We start from the raw sequence: 20374 nt of genomic DNA on the forward strand, positions 1-20374 counted from the left end.
TCAGGGCTAATTAGGTACACCCCATTTACCCATGGGGTTGGTGATATACGTGTAGACAAATTAATCCTAAAATATTATATAACTTCAAATTTTTATTTAGCCTGTTGTTGTATGAGGAAGCAGTGAATAATGGGAAAAATCCTGGCTATGCAGTCAGGAATTAGTCTTTGAATCAGGACTCTGTTGCCATAAACCCTGACCTTCTTTGCTATAAAAAGATGGACTTAATGACTCAAAGGGTTGCCTAAGTTTTTCTAAGGGTGTCTCAGATGCACCTTCCCAGTACCTGGCATGTAGCAGATCTCAAAACATGTTAGGAGAATAATCATAAAGTGAACCGAGGTGGCTGAGTGTTTCGTATCACAAGGCACTGGACAGCACCGTGGTGTGGTGCAAAGAGCATTCATGCCATGCCAGCAGGCCTAAGGGGTGATCTTGGGTCCAGCACTCCCTGGCCACGGGACCTGAGCTTCCGTGGGTCAGTGTTGCATCTCTGTGCAAACCTAACCTGCCAACCTACTGGCAGTGGAAGAATCACATGTGAAAAGGCTAGAGATCTATACAATTCTATATAAACGCAAGGTATAGCTTTCAGAAACAAGATGCATTTGAGACGTATCTCCAGGGATACACAGAAATGTATGAATATTTTCGGTATCCTCTCTGAAGGTGATCCTTAGACATAATCACATTGTTTCTTCCCCTCCACATGACTCCATGTGCTCATTCCCTTTCCAATCCATCTACCAACTCTCGGCCAGATAATCTTACTCTCTTGCCTAAAATCTCCAGCAGTTCCTCATCACTTAAGAAGAGTTTCTCCAAGGTGAGAATCACGGTTCCTCCTGAAGTCTGAGGTGGCAAACCTCTTGATAGCTGTTAAGCACTGTCACTTTAGGTTACCAGGAAGAAAAGTCATCCTGAAAATGGGTTTGTTTGACCTGGACAGCATTTAAAAAAAAATCTGAAATGTGTGCTAACCTTTAGAAATCAGGAGATTTCACAGCTTCTTATGTAAAGGGGGAAGATCCAGCAATGCTAGGGCCAGATTTCAGCTCAGCAATGCTGAACTACACTGAAAGGGCATGGATGTCCCACACAGCTTTCATCTGGTGTCTTCCACCTTGCACCCTCTGTTCAAACCCCTTTCCCAAGCCCAGACCCAGCACTTGATAAACACTAAGCACTTCTAATTTAGAGGACATGATCTGGGTGGAATCATAGTGGCTTCTTATAGAGCAAAAGTGGACATATATTGGTCCAAATGAACACTCTGAATTGGACATCCAGGTTCAGATGCCCCAAGGAGAATGGAGGGAGGAGGGAGGGGCCATGGGGGGAGGGGTTTGGAGGTATTTGACATGAATTGAGATGAGTACCAGAACCTCAGTTTTCATAATAAAAGTGCTTTTTGGTCTGTCGTACCTTCAACAAAGCTGGTTGGGAGGAGGCAACAACCTCCTGGATGTTTTTGACGACCTCCTCTGGATTTAGGGTTGCAAAATTGATGGGTTGGCTCTCTTCTTGTTTGTTTGACTGAGGTCTTAGAGGTTTGCTGTCATCCACTGCTCTCAAGAAGCCAAGGTAATTGACCTGATTATCATGCTGGCTGATTCCCCAACTTGGGTCATGCCCCAGAAGAAAGAAAAGAATCTATAAGTAAAACACACTATCACTTACTCATTGAATTAACAGTTGCTATATACAAGCAGTGTAGGGACTATGAATAAGGTTAAGATACTGTTCTCTGCCCTGTAGGTATCCACACACAAATCACTTGTGATATTAGACAGGCATACTCAAGTACTGCAAAGGCAACAAGGCAAGGACTGTGAGAGGGGTGGGTGCGGAGGTCACTGATGCCTGGAGGGGCCACTGTCTGTGCTGATCAGAAGATCTGGGACTGGCTGGACAAGAGGGCTCATGGCTCCTGGGAGCCGAAGGTGCTAAGGGGAGGCCTGGCTAGGGAATAGTCCTATACCTGGGATGGATGAAAGTGCTTCAGCTGGGAAGTAACATTTGCATAGCAGTGTGGGAAGATAAATCTGGCAGTGGCATCAAAGATGGCTTGGATGTAAGACTGCAGAATATGGGGGGCGGGGTATGTGTTGTTTTGTGGGGGAAAGCAAGGAGCCTAGTCAGGAAGACCCTGTGGTCTTTGAGACCTTAGCTAATGAAGGTCTGGACTCTAGAAAGGGCAGTGGAATTTGAAAGGAAAGGGACTACGTCAAAGACAGTGAACAGGATAATCAGAACCAAGTGAAAGTTGTGTTAAATTCTTTTGGAAGAATGGTTGGAAGCTGTCAGGCTGAAAGTGTCCAAAAATATTTTTAAAAAACCTAAGTAGTATTTTCTCAAATAAAAATTCCATCTGAGGATATAATGCAAGATGGTCAATCACAAAGAAATGGAGATTCCTTCCTGCCTTGGACTCTGATACAGAAAAAAAAAAATCTTTCAATTCTAAAAGAATGTATTGTAAGATAAAACTCAAAAGTTTCCCTGCCATGCCCAAGAACCCAGGTTCGATTCCCGGTGCCTGCCCATGTGAAAAAAAAACAAAAAACAAAAAAACTCAGAAGTTTCATGAGAACATAGAACATACTTATCAGACATGTCAAGTAATTCAAAATTAAGTTTAACTGTGTTTGAAGTTCACATTTTTGTCCCTTGAATTCTCTCTCTGGAGATTACTGAGGCTTTAACACCTAAACTTCCTTTTAGCGGCACTGAAAGGAAGTGTCAAAGCAGAACAGCTTGAAAAGTTGGTAAGCCGGATGGAGAAGTTTCCAGTGACTCAGATATCTGTTTCTAAAGAAAACGAGCCAAGAGCTGTGCTTTTCCAACCCACAGCTGCAGAGCAGCCTTGCACAGTCCCAGCTCGAGTTGGCTAATAGGCTGGAGACATGGAGGGAAAGAATAATCAACACTATTTCATCAGAAGGATAAATTGCCAACTTGGTATTAAAATTTAGTAATAAAATCAAATGCATATGCTAATCTCCTCAGTATTATTGAGAAAAGTCTATTTTGGATCTAGAGAAGAATAATCTACGCATAATTACAAATAACAGAGATGTTTATCATCAAGAGGTCTTTGAGAAGAAACAAGCAACCAAGTAATGGATCTTTATTAAGGTTTCAATTTGTTAAAAAAAGTTGATCACCCTCATTGAAAGGTGGACTACAGAAATTCCACAGTCCTTTTGTTGTTGTTGATAAAAGTATCAGGCCTAACTATGTTTTAATAAGACTCTCTTATAATCATTTAGTTAGTTATTTATCTGGTGCTATTTTTCTATGATTTATTCATTGAATGTGCATGAGTTTTTGTTTGGTTGGAAATAAATTGAGTGAGAGGAGAGCTTGTTTAATAGAGAAGAGAACATGTAAGCATTTGAGGAGGAAATGGTCCTCCCTTCCTCTCCATACACATATACATGTGTGTATATGCACACAAGCATTGGGCTTCTCACAGCTCAAACACAACAGGAAGAGTTCTTCAAAATTTTAAGGGAAAATGATTTTCTCCCTAGGATTTTCTATTCAGTCAAGCTAGCAATCTGTGTGAGAGAGAATAAAGCATTTTTCAGACAAACAGGGGCTCAGAATATTTATTTCCCACTCATCTTATCTTATGAATTACTTCAGGAAGTACTCCTGCGAAATAAGAATGGAAATCAAGAAATGAGATGTGGGCTCAAGAAAACAGGGTATGCACCCCAGGAGAACAGTGGGGGTGGCTCAGGATGCACCTGGGCGGCAAACTGGCCCCAGGAGAATGAGGGCAGGCTCTAGGGTGCAGAGCACCAGGTGGAACCTTGAGAGAACAGAAAGTAGGGCTGCAGGCTGGGGAAACATGAGGGTTAACAACACAGCACCTAATCCATGCCCTGTCCTCCTAGAAAACAGCTAAAGATATCTCCCCACCTTGTGTGCTCTAGGTAATGGCTTATCACCCTTTCCCTTGGGAATTAGATACAATTGCTGGATGCCACCCTAGTTTACCTGTGACAAGGCAGACAGAGAACTTCCAAATTCCTAAATTCTTTGCCTCATAAATGATTGACTGAACTGTTTGCACCCATTGACCAACACTGACAAAGGACCTGCTAACTTTACAAGACCAAACTTTAATTAAGCTTCTCTCCTTATCCAACCTCTCTGCCCCAAACTTTGACCTGCCCTATGCCAGAGCCAGCACCAGGATGTGGAACGCCTCTTCACCACCCCTCCCGAGAAGCGGCTGACCACAGGAAAGACATTGCTTGCTCAAACTGTGTGATCACACTACCTTCTCATTGCACTCTCTCATATCCAGTTCCTTTATAGTCTTGTTTATTTCTCCCTATAAAAGAAAAGCCCTTTTCTGCCTGACCTTTGCGAGGCTCACAGAGCTTATTGTCAGAGTTTTCTCTCTCAATAATCTCTTTCCCCCATCCTAACACTCTTTTTAATTGAAGTCTCTCTTTACCTAAGTCCAGATTCATTTTTATCCGATAAAGGAAAATAAAGGAAATTAAATAAGAAACAAATAAAATAAACAACAAAACTATCCAGTAAGGTCATAATATAAATGCAAGACAAATTTAAAATGTGGTGTGATTTCTAGCAATTGATAGAATCAAAAGAGAATCTATTTTGATCTTAGGGTCAATGGCTGAGGGATAGTGGTACCAAGAAGAAAAGCTGTTTCATTCATTACCTAGACACTGAACAATATTTACAGTCATAATAATGAAATGATGTATAATGATTTTCAAGTTTTAGAATCAACCTATGAAATAAGCATGGAAGACCTGGCTGTGGCTGAAAAACAGAAGGTAAATTTAATTACCTTTTTGAAAGTGAAAACTGAAATGTAGCTGACAAAAGATGGGACATGGAGGAAGCTAGCAGAAAAGTGAAAGAAGATGGAGGGGTGCTCCAGCATGTAAGACCTTGGAAGTTACCCCTTCTGTCCTTATGACAAGAAAAAAGTTGACCAAATTGAAAACCAATGGCTCTTCTTAGACCTATCAGAGCATTGAAGTTACAGACAAAACACCACCCTAGGAAACCTGGAGAGATGGGACCTCAGAGAATGACAGCCAAGCTCTGCCTACCTGCAGCAGAAGCAGCTGGAGCTGGTTGGAATACTCAAGTGGCCATTCTGATGAGTCGCTGGAGGCTAAGACTGAGAAACTCCTAGGAGTCCAATCTTAGGGGGTTCCCCACACTTTCATGGGATTGGCCTCCAGGAAACCCACCAGGTTCTCAGAGTGAAGTTCCAAGAAAGATTCCTTCTTGGCTGTGGCAGGTGGGAAGGCAAGCGTAATCCTTATGAAATGTTCCCAGAGTGTTCTCCATCACAAAGGCCTACTTCCCAAACGGAGAGCCCTTACCAGAGCCTTATCCCACCAGGAGGAAGGGCAATTAGCCAACTTCAGGCCCTTCTAACCATCCTGAAGGAAAAAAGGGGCCAATGAATATTTCTGAAGTTCACAGCACAGGGACTCAAACCCTCTAAAAAACTGAGGTTTGATAAGAAGATTATAGGATGTTACTTCTCCCCACACCTTACTACCATATCAAGAAGGTTCCAGTATAATGATTATAGAGTACAGCTAAAAATATGCTGTAAGACATAGAACATTCAAGAAGAAGCTCTTTAGGAAACTCAAAGACAATGAGAGAGACAAAAACAAGGATGCTGAAGGAAAAGAAAGTCTTTGGCACCTCCACCTACAGAAAATGTTAAACATAGCCCAACTCCCTGCCAGAATAGCATAAGCCTCACACTAAAGGCAGATTTCCCTCAGTTCCTATTACCCAACACTTCATGTCCAGATTTCAACAAAAAATTATAAGGCATGCTAAAATGAAAAATATGTATGTAATCTGAAGAGACAACACAAGCATCAGAACCAGACAGATATGACAGAGGTTTTGAAATTATCTGAAAGGAAATTTAAAATGACTGTGATTATATGTTAAGGGCTCTAACGGAAAAAGTAGATAGCATGCAAAAATAGATGGGTAATATAAGCAGAGATGGAAATTTTAAGAAATGAATGAAAATAAAAATACTTAAAGTAAAAAGCACTAATAGAAATGGAGAATGTCTTTGATAGGGTTATCAGGGCACAGCCAAAAAATAAAACAGTGAGCTTGAAGATACATCAAAAGAAACTTCCCAAACTGAAATAAGAGAAAAAGAATGGGGTAGCGGTGGGAGAGAAGAATAGAATATCTGAGAACCGTGGGACTATTTCAAAAAGTGTAACATATGCATAATTGTAATATTAGAAGGAGAAGAAAGGAACAGAAAAAATACTTGAAGTAACAATGGCCAAATATTTTCCAAAACTAATGACAGACACAAAACCTCAGATCTTGGAAGCACAGAGAACACCAAGCAGGATAATTACAAAAAAAAAAAAAATCAATACCTAGACACATCACATTCAAACTGCAGAAAACCAAAGACAAAGAGAAAATCTTGAAAGAAGCCAGAAGGGGAAAAACACCCTATTTGTAGAGGACCAAGTATAGGAATTATAGTAGATCTCACTCCAGAAACCCTGCAAGCAAGAAAAAAGTGGCGTGAAATATTTAAAGTCTTGAAAGAAAAACATCACAAATTCAGAATTCTATGCCCAGTGAAACTGAAGACTTTCTCAGACACACAAAGGCTGAGGGAATTCATCAGAGTGGGAGATCCGCTTTGCAAGAAATGTTTAAAAGGAAGAGAGAAGGAAAATGATAAAGGTCAGAAAATTGGATCCATATAATAAAAAGAAGAACAGAGAATGAATAAATGAAAGTAAGATAAAATATTTTATTTTTCTTATTTTCAATTGATCTAGTAGGTATTTGTTCAAAGTAGTAATAGTAACAACATATTGGGTGGCTATAGCATATGGATAAATGCAACAAATGGCAATAGTCTCATAAGGTAAGGGAGGGAAGAATTGGGAATACTCACTTAAGGTACCTGTGCTACCTGCTAAGTGATACTGTATTATCTGAAAATAGACTTAGAATAGTTAATATATTGCAAACTCTGCAGAAACCTCTAAAAATTGAGAAAAAAGAAAGAAAGAAGAGAGGGGGTGCTATAAACAATCATAAATGTTTATGCCCTGATCAAGGGACTCCAAAGTACGTGAGGCAAACACTGGCAAAACTGAAGGGAGCATAGACGTTTCAACAATAATAGTGGTAGATTTCAATGCACCACTCTCCTCTATAGATAGAACAACCAGACAGAGGATCAACAAAGAAATAGAGAATCCAAACAATGGGATAAACGAATTAGACCTAATAGATATATATAGGTCGTTACACCCCAGAAAACCAGGATATAATTCTCTAGCACACACAGAACATTTTTCAGGATAGATCATTTGCTGAGACATAAACTGAGTCTTTATAAATTTAATAAGATTGAAATTATCCAAAGCTCTTCCTCTGACCACGACGGAATGAAGCTGGAAATTAATAATCACCAAAGAACCAGTGCTTTCACAAATACATGGAGATCAAACAACACACTTCTAAGTAATCAGTGGGTCAAAGAAGAAATTGCTTATTAAAAAAAAGAAGAAGAAATTGTTAGAGAAATCAGTAAATATCTGGAGGCGAACGATAATGACAACACAACATATCAAAACTTATGGGATGTGGCAAAGGCAGTGTGGAGAGGAAAATTTGTTGCACTAAAAGCCTATATTATAAAACAAGAATGAGCAAAAGTTGAGGACTTAACTTCTCACCTGGAGAATTTAAAGAACAGCAAACTAACCCCAAAGCAAATAAAAGAAGAGAAATAACAAAGATTAAAGCAAAAATTTAAGAAATGGAGAGAATAAAACAAACCAAAAGTCGGCTCTTTATGAATATCAATAGAATTGATGGATTCCTAGCTAGACCAACAAAGATAAAAAGAGAGTGGATGAAAATAAACAAAATCAGAAATGAGGGTGAGGGGTGGGGAGTCGTTACCACAGATCATGAAGAAATTAAAGAAAATAAGAGAATACTGTGAATAAATATATGCCAACAAATTAGACAACTTAGATGAAATGGACAAATTCCTACACAAACAAACAAGCTACCTATACTGACTTGAGAAGAAATAGAAGATCTCAACAAACCAATTACAAGTAAAGAGACTCAATCAGTCATCAAAATCTTCCCGTAAAGCCCAGGAACAGATGGCTTCACAGAACAGTTTTATCAAACATTCCAAGAAGCACTAACACCAATCTTGCTAAAACTCTTCCAAAAAATGGAGGAAAAAGGAATGCTGCCTAATGTATTTTATAAAGCTAACATCACTCTAATATCAAATCCGGATAAAGATGCTGTAAAAAAGGAATACTACAGACCATTCTCCCTAATGAACATAGATGAAAAAATTCTTAACAAAATACTAGCAAATTGTATCCAACAATGCACTGAAAGAATTATATACCATGACCGAGTGGGGTTTATACCAGGAATGTAAGTGTGGTTTAATGCAAGAAAATCAATCAATGTAATACAGCACATTAACAAACTGAAAGGGAAAAATCACATGACCATATCGATTGATGCTGAAAAAGCATTTGATAAAATTCAGCATCCTTTCCTGATAAAAACACATCAAAAGGTAGGAAACTTTCTCAATATCATAAAGGGGACAGATGAAAACTCCATAGCCAACATCATACTTAACGGTGAGAGACTGAAAGCATTTTCCCTGAGATTGGGAATGAGACAAGGATGCCCACTGTCACCACTATTATTCAACATTGTACTAGATGTCCGAGCTGAAGTGATTAGACAGGAGAAGGAAATAAAAGGCATCCAATTAGGAAAGGAAGAAGTGAAACTTTCATTATTTGCAGATGACATGATCCTATACTTGGAAAATCTTGAGAAATCTACAACAAAGCTACCTGAGCCAATAAATTCAGAAATGTGGTGGGATACAAGATTAATGTACAAAAGTCAATAATGTTTCTATAATAAGCAATGGCTTATCTGAGGAGACAATTAAGGAAAAAAATCCATTTAAAATAGCAACCAAAAGAATCAGGTATCTAGGAAAAAGTCAAAATGGGATATAAGGGCTTGTACACAGAAAATTACTAAAAGAAATTGCTAAAAGAAATAAAAAATGACCTAAATAGATGGAAAGACATTCCATGCTCATGGATAGGAAGGTTGAATGATATTAAGATGTCAATTCTATCCAAACTGATATAAAGATTTAATGCAATATCAATCATCAACAACCTACTCTGAAGACTTGGAAAAGTCAGATATCAAATTTATTTGGAAGGGAAAGAGATCCCAAATAGCTAAAGATACCCTTAAAAAGAACAGTGAAGTGGGAGGACTACGACTTTCTGGTTTTAAAGCTTACTATAAAGCCACAGTGATCAAAATAGCCTGGTACTGGCACAAAGATAGAAGTATCAACCAAAGGAATTGAATCAAGAGTATGGAGATAGACCACCAAACCGATGGACAATTGATCTTTGATATGGCCCCAATGAACTGGGACAGAAAAGCCTCTTCAATAAATGGGCATGGGAGAATTTGATGTCCTAGCCTAAAGACAGAGGACCCTATCTTACACCCTAAACAAAAATTAATTCAAAATAGTACTTGTAAGAGCAAGTACTATAAAACTTCTAGAAGAAATTGCAGGGAAACATCTTTAAGATCTAGTAACAAGATGTAGATTCTTAAACTTTACACCTAAAGCACAAGTAGTGAAAGAAAAAAGTAGACAAATGGGAATTCCTTAAGATCAAGAGCTTCTGTGCCTCAAAGGATTTGGTCAAAATGGTGAAGAGGCAACCAACTCAATGCAAGAAAATATTAGGAAATTACATATTGGATAAGGCTTGATATCATTTATATATAATGAAATTATTCAGCTCAACAAAAAAAGAAAAACCCAATTATAAAATTGGCAGAGGATATGAATAGACACTTTCCTGAAGAGCAAATATGGATGGATAAAAAGCACATGAAGAGATGCTGATTTTCATTAGCTATAAGGGAAATGCAAGTCAAGACAATGTGATATCCCTTTACACTTATAAGAACAGCTGTTATTAAACAAACAGAAAATTATGAATGTTGGAGATGATGCGGAGAAATTGGAACACTTACTCACTGTGGGAATGTATAAAGGTGCAGCCACTATGGAAGACAGTTCGGCAGTTTCTTGGAAAACTAAATAATGAGTTGCCCTATGATCCGACAATATCAATACTCAGTATACACCAAGAAGAGCTGAATGCAGTGACACAAACAGACATTTGCACATTGGCATTTATAGAGGCACTATTCACAATTGCCAAAAGATGGAAACAACCCACGTGCCCAACACAGATGAGTGGATAAACAAAATGTGTCATATACACACGATGGAATCTTTTTCTGCAGTAAGATGAGGTTCCGAAGCATATGACATCCTGGATGAACCTTGAGGACATAGTAATGAATGAAATAAGTCAGATAGAAAAGTGAGAAACTGTATTATTTCACTATTATGATTCTAGTAAAGGTAACCTCAGAGGCTACGCTGTAAAATATAGCAGACCTAGAGGTACAAAAATGCTGGGGGAAAGGCAACCCGATGAATTTGAATCTAAATGCATGGGAATGGATAGAATTGATAGCAAGTAGCCATACTGAAAGTGAATATAATTGAAAGAGGATGTATAGTGCCGTGTATCCCTGAATAAATCTACAATTATAAATAAATTTTCACATGAACTATTTCAAAGGTCTATGGTGGACAAAAAGTCAATAGTAGAGGGATATAGGGTGGAAACTAAAAATGCATGCTGTAGCCAATAGTTAACAGGAAGACATCAACAGTACCACAGCACTATGAGGGGCATATAGTTGGTGGGGGAGGCAAGTGATAAGGGGTACTTTTAATTTGACAGTTGGTGTTTGCTGGCTCTTTGTTGTTTTGGACCAATGAAAACTGTCTAAAACTGAGAGTGCTGCTGATTGTACAACTAAGTGAGGATAATGTAAGACATGGTTTGTTTATTTTGGGCATTTTCCATGATGCTCAATAGATGGAGGGAGCCAAAGGTTACAATGACTGAGACAGAGAATGGTGAATGGAGATACATTTATGTGATGTAATATGGTACAGTGACAAAAAGGAAGGGCATCAAGAGGCAGACAACAAACTGAATAAACCTTGGGGACAAGGTGTTGTACAAAAAGCCTGAAACAAAAAGAACAAATATGCTAAGGTCTCTCTCAGAAAATAATTATAAGAGACTGGGAGCCTAGATTGTGGGCTCTTACAGAAGCCACATTTAGTCTTAGTTTTACGTGTATTTCTAGATTCTGAGACACTGAGCTATATGTGTATCAGCTGGTATTTCTCTGGAACGTTGAGTAACCCTGGACACCTAAGACCCAGAAATGGAATCCCGCAGCCCTGAAAATTAGTAAAGCTATGTGTAATAACATTTAAAGTTAATGAAAAAGAGACCAGGCCTCAATTAGAGTTTAAAACAAAGCCAATTAGGCTGGGTCTAAGGTAAATTAGCGTACAGGGTAAAATTTAATAGTGTATGTATTCTAGACCTTCACCTACTATATGAGACCAAAGGCAGAGAGGTTTATTATGTCTAGAACTTAAATTTTCTGTAACGCATAATCTAAATCAACCTTTCTGTACAGCTCATTTAAACAACCCAAACGACTGGAGTCCAGGACAGGAACAAGGCCTTGTGTTTCTGTATAGCTTCATAAAATACCAGGATGGATGTCAGTCAGTGGTGGGCTGATAATTAAAAACTATTGGGAGAGTCCCTTGAAGATTTAAGGGGGGGGATTATATATATATATATGGAACTATTAAACTCTCCCATTTGGGAAACCCCAGCTACCCTCTCAACTATTGAGGACTCCCAAGAAAATACAGCAAGTCCTGGATTTGGGGTCTGGCCCTTATGAAACTTGTTTCTGTGGGAGAGAAACTAAGACTAGGCCTAAGAGTTGCCTTCAGGAAGGCTGTTTGTTGCTCAGATGTGACCTCTCTCTCTCTAAGCCCAACTCTGCAAGGAGAATCATAACCCAACCCCCTACGTGGGACTTGACATTCAGGGGTGAAAATCTCCCTGACAAAGTTGGGTGTGAATCCTGGGGATGAGTCTGGCCCTGACACCATGGGATCAACAAAACCTTCCTAACCAAAAGGGGGAAAAGAAGTATAATAAAATAAGGCATTAGTGGCCAACAGAGAACAAATGGAGTCAAGAGGCTATTCTGGAGGCTACTCTTATGCAAGCTGCAGTTAGATAGTGCTAATTGCCATGGTCTGCTAAACCCCAACCAATGGCACTGCTGTTGACTCTAAAGAACACCTGGGCTCGAAGTGAGACTCTATAAAGATTTCATACACTAAATTTGCTCTCCTGGAAACTATAATTCCCAGAGAGTTCCTAGGTCAGACAAATCCTGAAACCCAGAGGGACCAGCCTTTTCAAGATCATCAGTTAATTACACCCCCATCCTTTAATGTTGACACCCCTTCTCAACATGAGAGGGTCAGAAGGGACATTGCCCAAAGATCCCTACAGATTGGGAGAAGGATCAAAGGAGAAGGAGGAGTATGATTTCTCAAAAATCGTTTGAGAAAATAGATTTAACAAATGAGTATGATTGCTGAATCACTACATTAATATTCCTTCTAGTCTTCAGTGTTTTGGAGTACCTAGAAGGAAAAATCTGAGATAGTGGAATGGTAGCCCATGAAAACCTCTGGGATCTGTTCTGTACCTACTTATTGAAGTGTGCTTTGAAAATTATTTCTTTTTTCTTTCTTTGATTTGCATAGGTTATATTTTACAATAAAAAATTAAAAATAAAAGCAGAAGGACTAGGAAAAACAAAAGCAAAAACAGAAGGATTCGTTAAAAGTCTGCATGAGAAGCAATTAGACCCCAGACGATCTTCCCACCCCAACAGAAGATGTAGAGATATGTTTTCCACAAAAGTCAAAAGCATATTTCTGAACTGGAGGGCAATCTTCTCAGTCCAAGGAGAATTTCTTATGAAAAGAGAGTGTCTTAGTTTGTCAAGGCTGCTATGACAAATACCAATGTTGTTGGCTTTAAATAATAGGCATTTGTTGTCTCACAGTTTGGAGTCAGGAAACCCAAAATCAAAGTGCAGGTAGAATCAGGCTTTGCTCAAAGTCTGTAGGATTCTGGTGGTGGTTTGCCAGCAATCATTGGTGCACTTTAGCTTCTAGATGTATCTCTGCCTCCATCACATGGTAATCAGCCCCTTACCTTTTCCTTTCACTTCTACTGATTGACTGCATGCAAACTTCCTCTCCTTATAAGGACCTCAATCACATTTGATTAAGGCCTACCTGAATCCATTTGGCCTCATCTTATTAGTGTTTTTGAAGATCCTATTTACAAAAGAGCCCACACTCACAGAATTGGGAGTTTGGACTTGAAGACCCCATTTATGAATGCATTCACCCAAACAGCACAGGGAGTTTGGACTTGAACATGTCTTGTGGGGGACATGATTCAATCCCCAATGGAGAGAGCTTAAGTGGAAGTTTATATGCTGACTGGTTTGATTTTTTATGTACACTATTGCAAAATATCACAAACTTGGTGGCTTAAAACAACATACATTTTTTCTCTTGCAGTTCTGGATTCCAGAAGTCTGAAGTCAGTCACTTTGGCCTGAACTCAAAGGGTTAGCAAGACTGCACTCTCTCCAGAGGCTCTAGGGGAGAATGGGTCTTTGCCTATTTCAGCTTCTGGTGGCTGCCAACACACCTTGGCTTGTGTCTGCATCACTCCAGTCTCTGTCTTTGTGGCCACATCACCTTCTCCTCTTTGGGTTGAAATATCTCTCTGCCTCCCTCTTATAAGGAAACTTGCGATTACATTTAGGGCCCATATGGTTAGTACAGGATTATTTCTCCATCTCAAGATCCTTAATTTAATCACATTTGCAAAAACTCTTTTTCCACATGAGATCACATTCATAGGTTCCAGCAATGAGGACCAGATTATTTGGGGGGAGTTATTCAGCCAACACTGACTATCGAACTTTTAGCCTTCTTTGTCGAGTCAGCTCCTGGAGGGCTGGCAGTAGGAAACCGGAAGAATCTTCTCTGTTTGAGTTGCCATATTTATAAGAAAAACTACAGGAATACCCCGTTAAATTTGAATTTAAGATAAACAATAGATAACTTTTTAGTATAAGTATATAACATGCAATATTTGGGACATATTTCTACCCAAAATATTTGTTGTTTATCTGAAATTAAAGTTTACCTGGGCATCCTGTATTTTATCTGGCAACTGTATGCTCTGGTATATCTGAAAAGCTCCCCCAAAATATTTGAAAGATACTGACAACATGGGTTCCCCAAGGAAGCATCCAGTCATATTACCCTATAGTTCAGAGCAGAGTCTATAAGCTCCACCTATCTGCATAGATCTTCGAATCTGTCTCTTAGTACCCCACTCTTAACATTAGCATATTTTTGAGGAAAGTATCTAATATGAAAGCAGAAAAATCAACACAGAGGAGAGACTTCTCAGGTGATGAACGCTTTAAAAGAAACTACTGTTAATGTCTTCAGAGAAGTATGATAGCGCATCAGTGAAACAAGAACAGGATGCTATAAAAAGAAATGTTCAGAGAACAAAAATGAGCTCTTAGTAATTAAAAATATGATAAAAATGAAAGAAGAAACAAAAATCTTAAAAGAATTATTGGGAACTAAAACTGAGAAGATCTCCCAGAAGTTAGAGCAAAAAGAAAAAGAGATGGAGAATAGGAGAGAATTTTTTTAAAGGGAACAATACAGATGGGTTCAATATTCAACAGCAATAGGAGTTTCAGAAAGCACAGTACAGGACAGGAACTAATTAACTAAATAAAGAGAGAAATTTTCTGATAATTCAAGAACGTGAAAAGAGCCATCTTCCAGAAGATGAAGCTGACAGAATAGCTAGTGTGTCTGAACACAATGGAAACAGATTTCACCATCAGGGGTGAGTTGGGGGTTTAATTAGTGATAATAAGTACATAAGAAACAAAGTGAACAGGAAAAACAGATAATTATTTACACCAGGGAAAAGAAAATGCTATATGTGCAAGGAAAAGAAATCAGCTTGTCACAATAATATAAACCCTGAATACTGATCTAACCAAAATTATGATGCAACGAGATGGGGAGCACATGAAGATAAGTTTTTGTGTTTCCATGAAGTGATGAAGACTGAGGGGTGGGGTGGCTAGCAGTATGTGATGGGTGGAAAAGAACTAAATCCACATCTTCCTAGTAGGAAGTCAAGACACTGCCTAGGAATAAAAAACAAAAAAGAATCCAGAAGTAGCAATGTAATCTTGTTGCTTAGAAATGGGGAGCTAAATATGAAAATATATCAGGTAAAAGAGTTGGAAGTTGTTGACTCTGGGGAGGGGCAAATGAAGGCAGCACAATGCCAGGGGTTGCTGTTTTTAATAAGAAGTTTAGTAGTACTTGTTGACTCTAAACAAAGTGCATGAAAAATATGGATAAAATCAAAACTAAATTTTAAAAATGATGATGCTATGAATTCACATCAGGAAAAGTCATGCATTTTCTAAGGTGATTTTTCTATTTGGTTTGGTTGACTCAAGCCCATTTTAATGAAGCCAAGCCAAGAGGATTATGTGGAGGTTATTTCAATATCAAAGGGCTTTTTGAGTAGTCCTTCAATGAGAAACAAAAGCAATTTGCCAGCATGTTGTTTAGTACTGTGAGAAGCGTATTTAACCCAGTCAAACAAAGCAAAACACCTGTTTAGAAGGTGGGTCAACTCCTCTTCCTTAAGAGAACAGCCACATTCTTGCAGTGCCTTCTGCATCTTGCTGATGGGTATGTAGCCATTTTTGGATTTATCTAGTTTGGTGAGCGCTTTGCCAATATCTTGATAATGATCTTTAAGCTGATCCCTGAAAGAGAATGCATTTTAGACATGCACTAAAATCAGGAAAACAAAATAATTTCTTTAAAGCATGTTTCATGATCATTTTAATGTGATGATTTGATGGTTCATCTAAGAACTAATTTTGAAGATGCTTTGCAGCCTCGGTGTAACATTTCCATTAAAAGGTATCCTGGAAAAAAATCATCATCATTTTGTTATTAGTATCATTAGCAAAACTACATTAGAGAAATTACAACCTTGTCTTGTTACTAGAATTGGTACTTTAAAAATGGAACAAAGAATTTAAAAATTTGGAGATATTTTTAGGCAGTTGAAATACACATTCATTCTCTCCATAAATACTTATTAAGCATCTGTCACGTGCTCAGGACTGCTGTAGGAGTTGGCATCCATCAGTGGTTCAAATAGGCAGATGTTCCAGCTCTAGAAGGATTTAATTCCAGTAGAGGCAAGAAAGACAATAAAGAGAAGACATAAGTATCTTGGACAGTTGATTAGTAGGTAATAAATAAGCGCTGGTTAGGGGAACTGGGAACACCTAAAGTGGAAATGGCTGTGATTCTAAGTATGGAAGTCCAGTGAGGCCTCCCTGGGAAGGTGACACTTGGGCAAAGACTGGCTGGTGAAGGGAGAGCCATGCAGGGCTTTCCCTGAAGCCCCAAGAACAGGCAGTGCCAGGCCCTAAAGCAGGAGTGGAGGAGTGCAGAGGAGGGTGGAGAGGCCTGGGGCCCTGCCAGTGCTGGTTGTTGTTGGTGGTGGGGCATTAGGGAGGGCTGGACCCCTTATTTTTAACTAGGTTGATTTTTTCCCAGGTAGTTTTGTTACCAAGAAACATAGCTCCCATGTTGTGCATGTCGATGGTTAGACTAGGCACTGTGTTGACTTCATGTGATCTTTCCAACGACCCCACCATGGGGACATTATCAGCCCCTTTCACAGACAAAGAACAAGGCAGGGCCTGGACCCAGTGGCAGAACCAAGATAATATGAGGTCTCTCCCTGGCAGTGAGGGAGCCAGCCTCAGGAGCGTGAGTGCAATTGTGGCTCTAGGGCTGATCTTCTTGCAGACTTTATCCAAGTCAACATGATTCAGTTTTTCAGTCTGTGAAAATTCTTCCCTGGCTTAAAGGAAAGATTGTTAAAGGAATAGAACAGTGTGAAAATCTTAAAAACAATCTTCCCATCCCCTGGACATAATCAAATACTTTCATAATCAAAGGCTTTGGACAAAGTACGCAGTCAGCTCCAGGGTTGTCAACTACTAAGGGTTCTGGCTCAGCTACTCTTCTGGGACAAATCAGTGACGTAATGACTGAGTCTGCACATTGGTGACCACGGGGGCAGTGATGCGCAGGACCACCCAGCTCCAGACTACATCTTAGCCAGTGACAGATAGTCGGAGGGGACTTTCCATTATCAGGCCCCAGCAGAGAGGCTGGTGACCTTCCCGGAAATTTCTGGATAAAAAAATATATATATACAAGGAATTTCAAGGAGGCTAGAAATACAAGTTCACATGGAGCAGTCACGTTTATAGAATGAGGTTTGGTTGTAGCCTTAAAAACTGCACTACAAATCCTTCCCCCAGATAAAAAAAAAAAAAAGTAGGAAAAAGAATTCTGACATCAGGGGCAAGAGTCCTAGAAGGATTGCAAATCTAAGATGAAGGGTGGACTTATACTAGAGGGGGAGTGAGTCCTACTGGTGCAAGTACCTGTGCATTTTTGTACAAGTACCTCCAACCCTAAATCTCAGGTGTCCTAATAGGCTGTCTCAGGTGCTCGTCCAGGTTAAGGATATTGAAATGCACACTTGAAATGCTCTATGAAAGGTGGTAGTGGTGGAGGCCCTGTGTGTTTCCTTCAGTAAGCCAGAGAAGGGTGACAGGCCCTTAAACTTCTTCCACATAAAATAAGCTTATGAGCCCAAGATTTCTTATTTCAATGAGGAATGAGAGAATTTCGTATCTCATTTAAATTAACATAGGAAATAAAGAACAAAACTACAACTCCTAGACTATCATAGGAATTTAATGTAATATTCAGGTCTAGCATTTGCTAGTCACCATAAGTAAATATTGTGTCTCCTCTCTAACCCCTCCCTCCCCCAAAATATACCATCTTACATTTAACCCACAGTGGAATGATTATGAATTTCTTAACTGCAGCTCACCCAGATCTCTACAGATATCTCTGAATGGCTTCGAAACTATTATTCAGGGTAAAAATATGCTAGAAATTCTAAAAACTAAATATTTGGGTGGTAATTATCCAGGGTCTCAGATACGTATCTGGTGAGAGAGGACAGTGCCTTGAGTGTGCCTGGTAGAAAATAATCCATAGGAACTGGAAATCCAGAAATCTAGAAGAGGTGAAGTTGAATGGGACTGTTCGGGGTGGGGGTCAAGGAGTAGCATTGACTTTGAAGCTATGTGGATTCCCTGTCCCATCCTCTACCAGCCAATGACTTGGAATCAGTTCACACGGGCATTTGAGCATCTGACACAGATGATTCTGACATTTTGTATTCTTTTATAGGTGTGTGTTAAACTCAGTCCTGTGTTCCAAAATGACTACTCATCCTCACAACTATTATATTCCATGTAATTCTTGCAAATGAAAGCAGATGAAGAAGTAAAAAAAAAGAAACCAAAACATTTTTGGAAATACATATTTTCAGGAAATTGGGGCATTTCAGCATTGCTTGGATGAATTTCCAGGTAGTCATTATTTCACTTTCCGAGTAAATATGTGCAGAGAGCAAAGTAAGATTTACAGCATCAGAAACAGCTTTAGCTGATGTCGGTGGTGAAGTCACTGTTGTTCTGGGTCCTGTTGGTTCCTGGTCTGGACAATGAGCCTAGGAGGGCCAAGTCCTGGGCAGCGGTCAGCCCCAGAGCCCCACAGGCTTGGAGTCACGGAAAGCCCAGCAGCTGCTGGTTTTACCTCACGTTAGATGGGGACAATGCTTGTGGGGTCAGTTCATGGTGACTTGGATTCTGAATCTTCTATTTAGACTCAGGCCAAAAACAGCAAGGCATGAAAAATAAATCCATATATTTTTTAAAAGGGATTTTTCTTAATTAAAAAATGTATTTAGGTATTCCAAACAAAATTAATTCCCTTACAATTGAGAGATGAATATACAACTTCAGTCACTTCAAATGAACATGACTCCAGGTGCCAATCAGCAGGTTAAAAAAAAAATTGGAAACATTGAACCCTGTGGCTTATCTGAAAGACCCTCTGACACCAATAATTAAAAAACAGAATTGACATTGTACAAAGCTGATATTTCTGGGCAAACAGAGGGTGGTCGTGCATTTTTAAGAAATCAGGCTTGTCTTCAGTAAGAGGCGATGAACATGGCACCGAGGATTGGGTGGGTGGAGTTAGCTAAGCGAGCTTGATGACCTGAAACATGCCATCTAAGGGCACCTGGTGCTTTCAGCTCCAGACCCATGTAGCTCACACAATACACAAGAAACGCGCAGTTAGAGAAGGGATGCCCCGCAAAGTGCCAAGGATGTGAATTTCTTTCCTAGAGCCTCATTATTCACGAGTGGCAGGAGAAGACGAGAAGTGAAGACACTAGTGGGTATAAGGCCAACCTGCCTGGCAAAGATAAATTCTACTTTTTCATCAATTGCCTGGCATATTTGATTTATACCCACCTTGCATATATTTTTTCTTTAAATTTCATAAACTCAATTCTCTGCCTTTGGGCTTTACAACTCAGTAACCTAGACATCATTCAGGAACGTGTTGAACCACTTTTCTCTTAAAACTCATTTAACCATTAGGCTTTATCCGTAGGTGCTTAGAGTTCTCATTTCCTGTGTGGATTCTTTAGCAACAACTCATCCGTGTATCCAGGTGCTATGCTATGTGAGGTAGCGCGGACAGAGAACTGATCCCAGCAAAGCAGGAGAGACACCTAAACACCTAACCAGGTAGGGAGATGGGGCCAAGCCAAAGCTCTGGGGCAGTAGGAGTTGTACCACAGAGATAGGGAGGGATAAGGATTGCCACTGTGGTCTCTTTGGTACCCAAGAAAATCTGTGCCACTGCTTTATGGTCAATCACACACAGTAAGAATTTCTCCTACATTAAAAAAAGAATGACAAAAATAAAAAATTTTAAACTTTGAAAATAATCAATGTAATCCCATCCTCCAAATATAAGCTATCACCTCCTGCACAGCATCTTCTGGTCCTCTGTGCAGATACAAATATTTGACACAGTTCCCATCAGGGCATACATGCGATTTAACATTTCATTTCCACAAACTTTTATCATGAACACTTCCACGTTTCTCCATAGTTGTCATGAAAATTATTTCAATTATATAGCACATTTTTCTGGACTACACTTTACTGAGCCAGT

General features: G+C 39.3%; 1 protein-coding gene across 11 annotated transcripts in view; it reads right to left on the reverse strand.

Moving 5' to 3' along the window:
* The window catches only part of EFCAB6 (EF-hand calcium binding domain 6), a 357426-nt gene that overhangs the window by 55633 nt on the left and 281419 nt on the right, over positions 1–20374 (reverse strand). For all 11 annotated transcript variants that reach the window (XM_077169111.1, XM_077169107.1, XM_077169109.1 and 8 more), the window contains 2 exons: positions 15838–15993; positions 1426–1621 (listed from right to left, as the gene is read on the reverse strand). In XM_077169111.1, coding sequence (XP_077025226.1) covers positions 1426–1621; positions 15838–15993 — 352 coding nt within the window. The remainder of the gene's footprint in view (positions 1–1425; positions 1622–15837; positions 15994–20374) is intronic.

This window comes from Tamandua tetradactyla, chromosome 7, assembly GCF_023851605.1.
Source record: "Tamandua tetradactyla isolate mTamTet1 chromosome 7, mTamTet1.pri, whole genome shotgun sequence".
Lineage (NCBI taxonomy): Eukaryota > Metazoa > Chordata > Mammalia > Pilosa > Myrmecophagidae > Tamandua > Tamandua tetradactyla.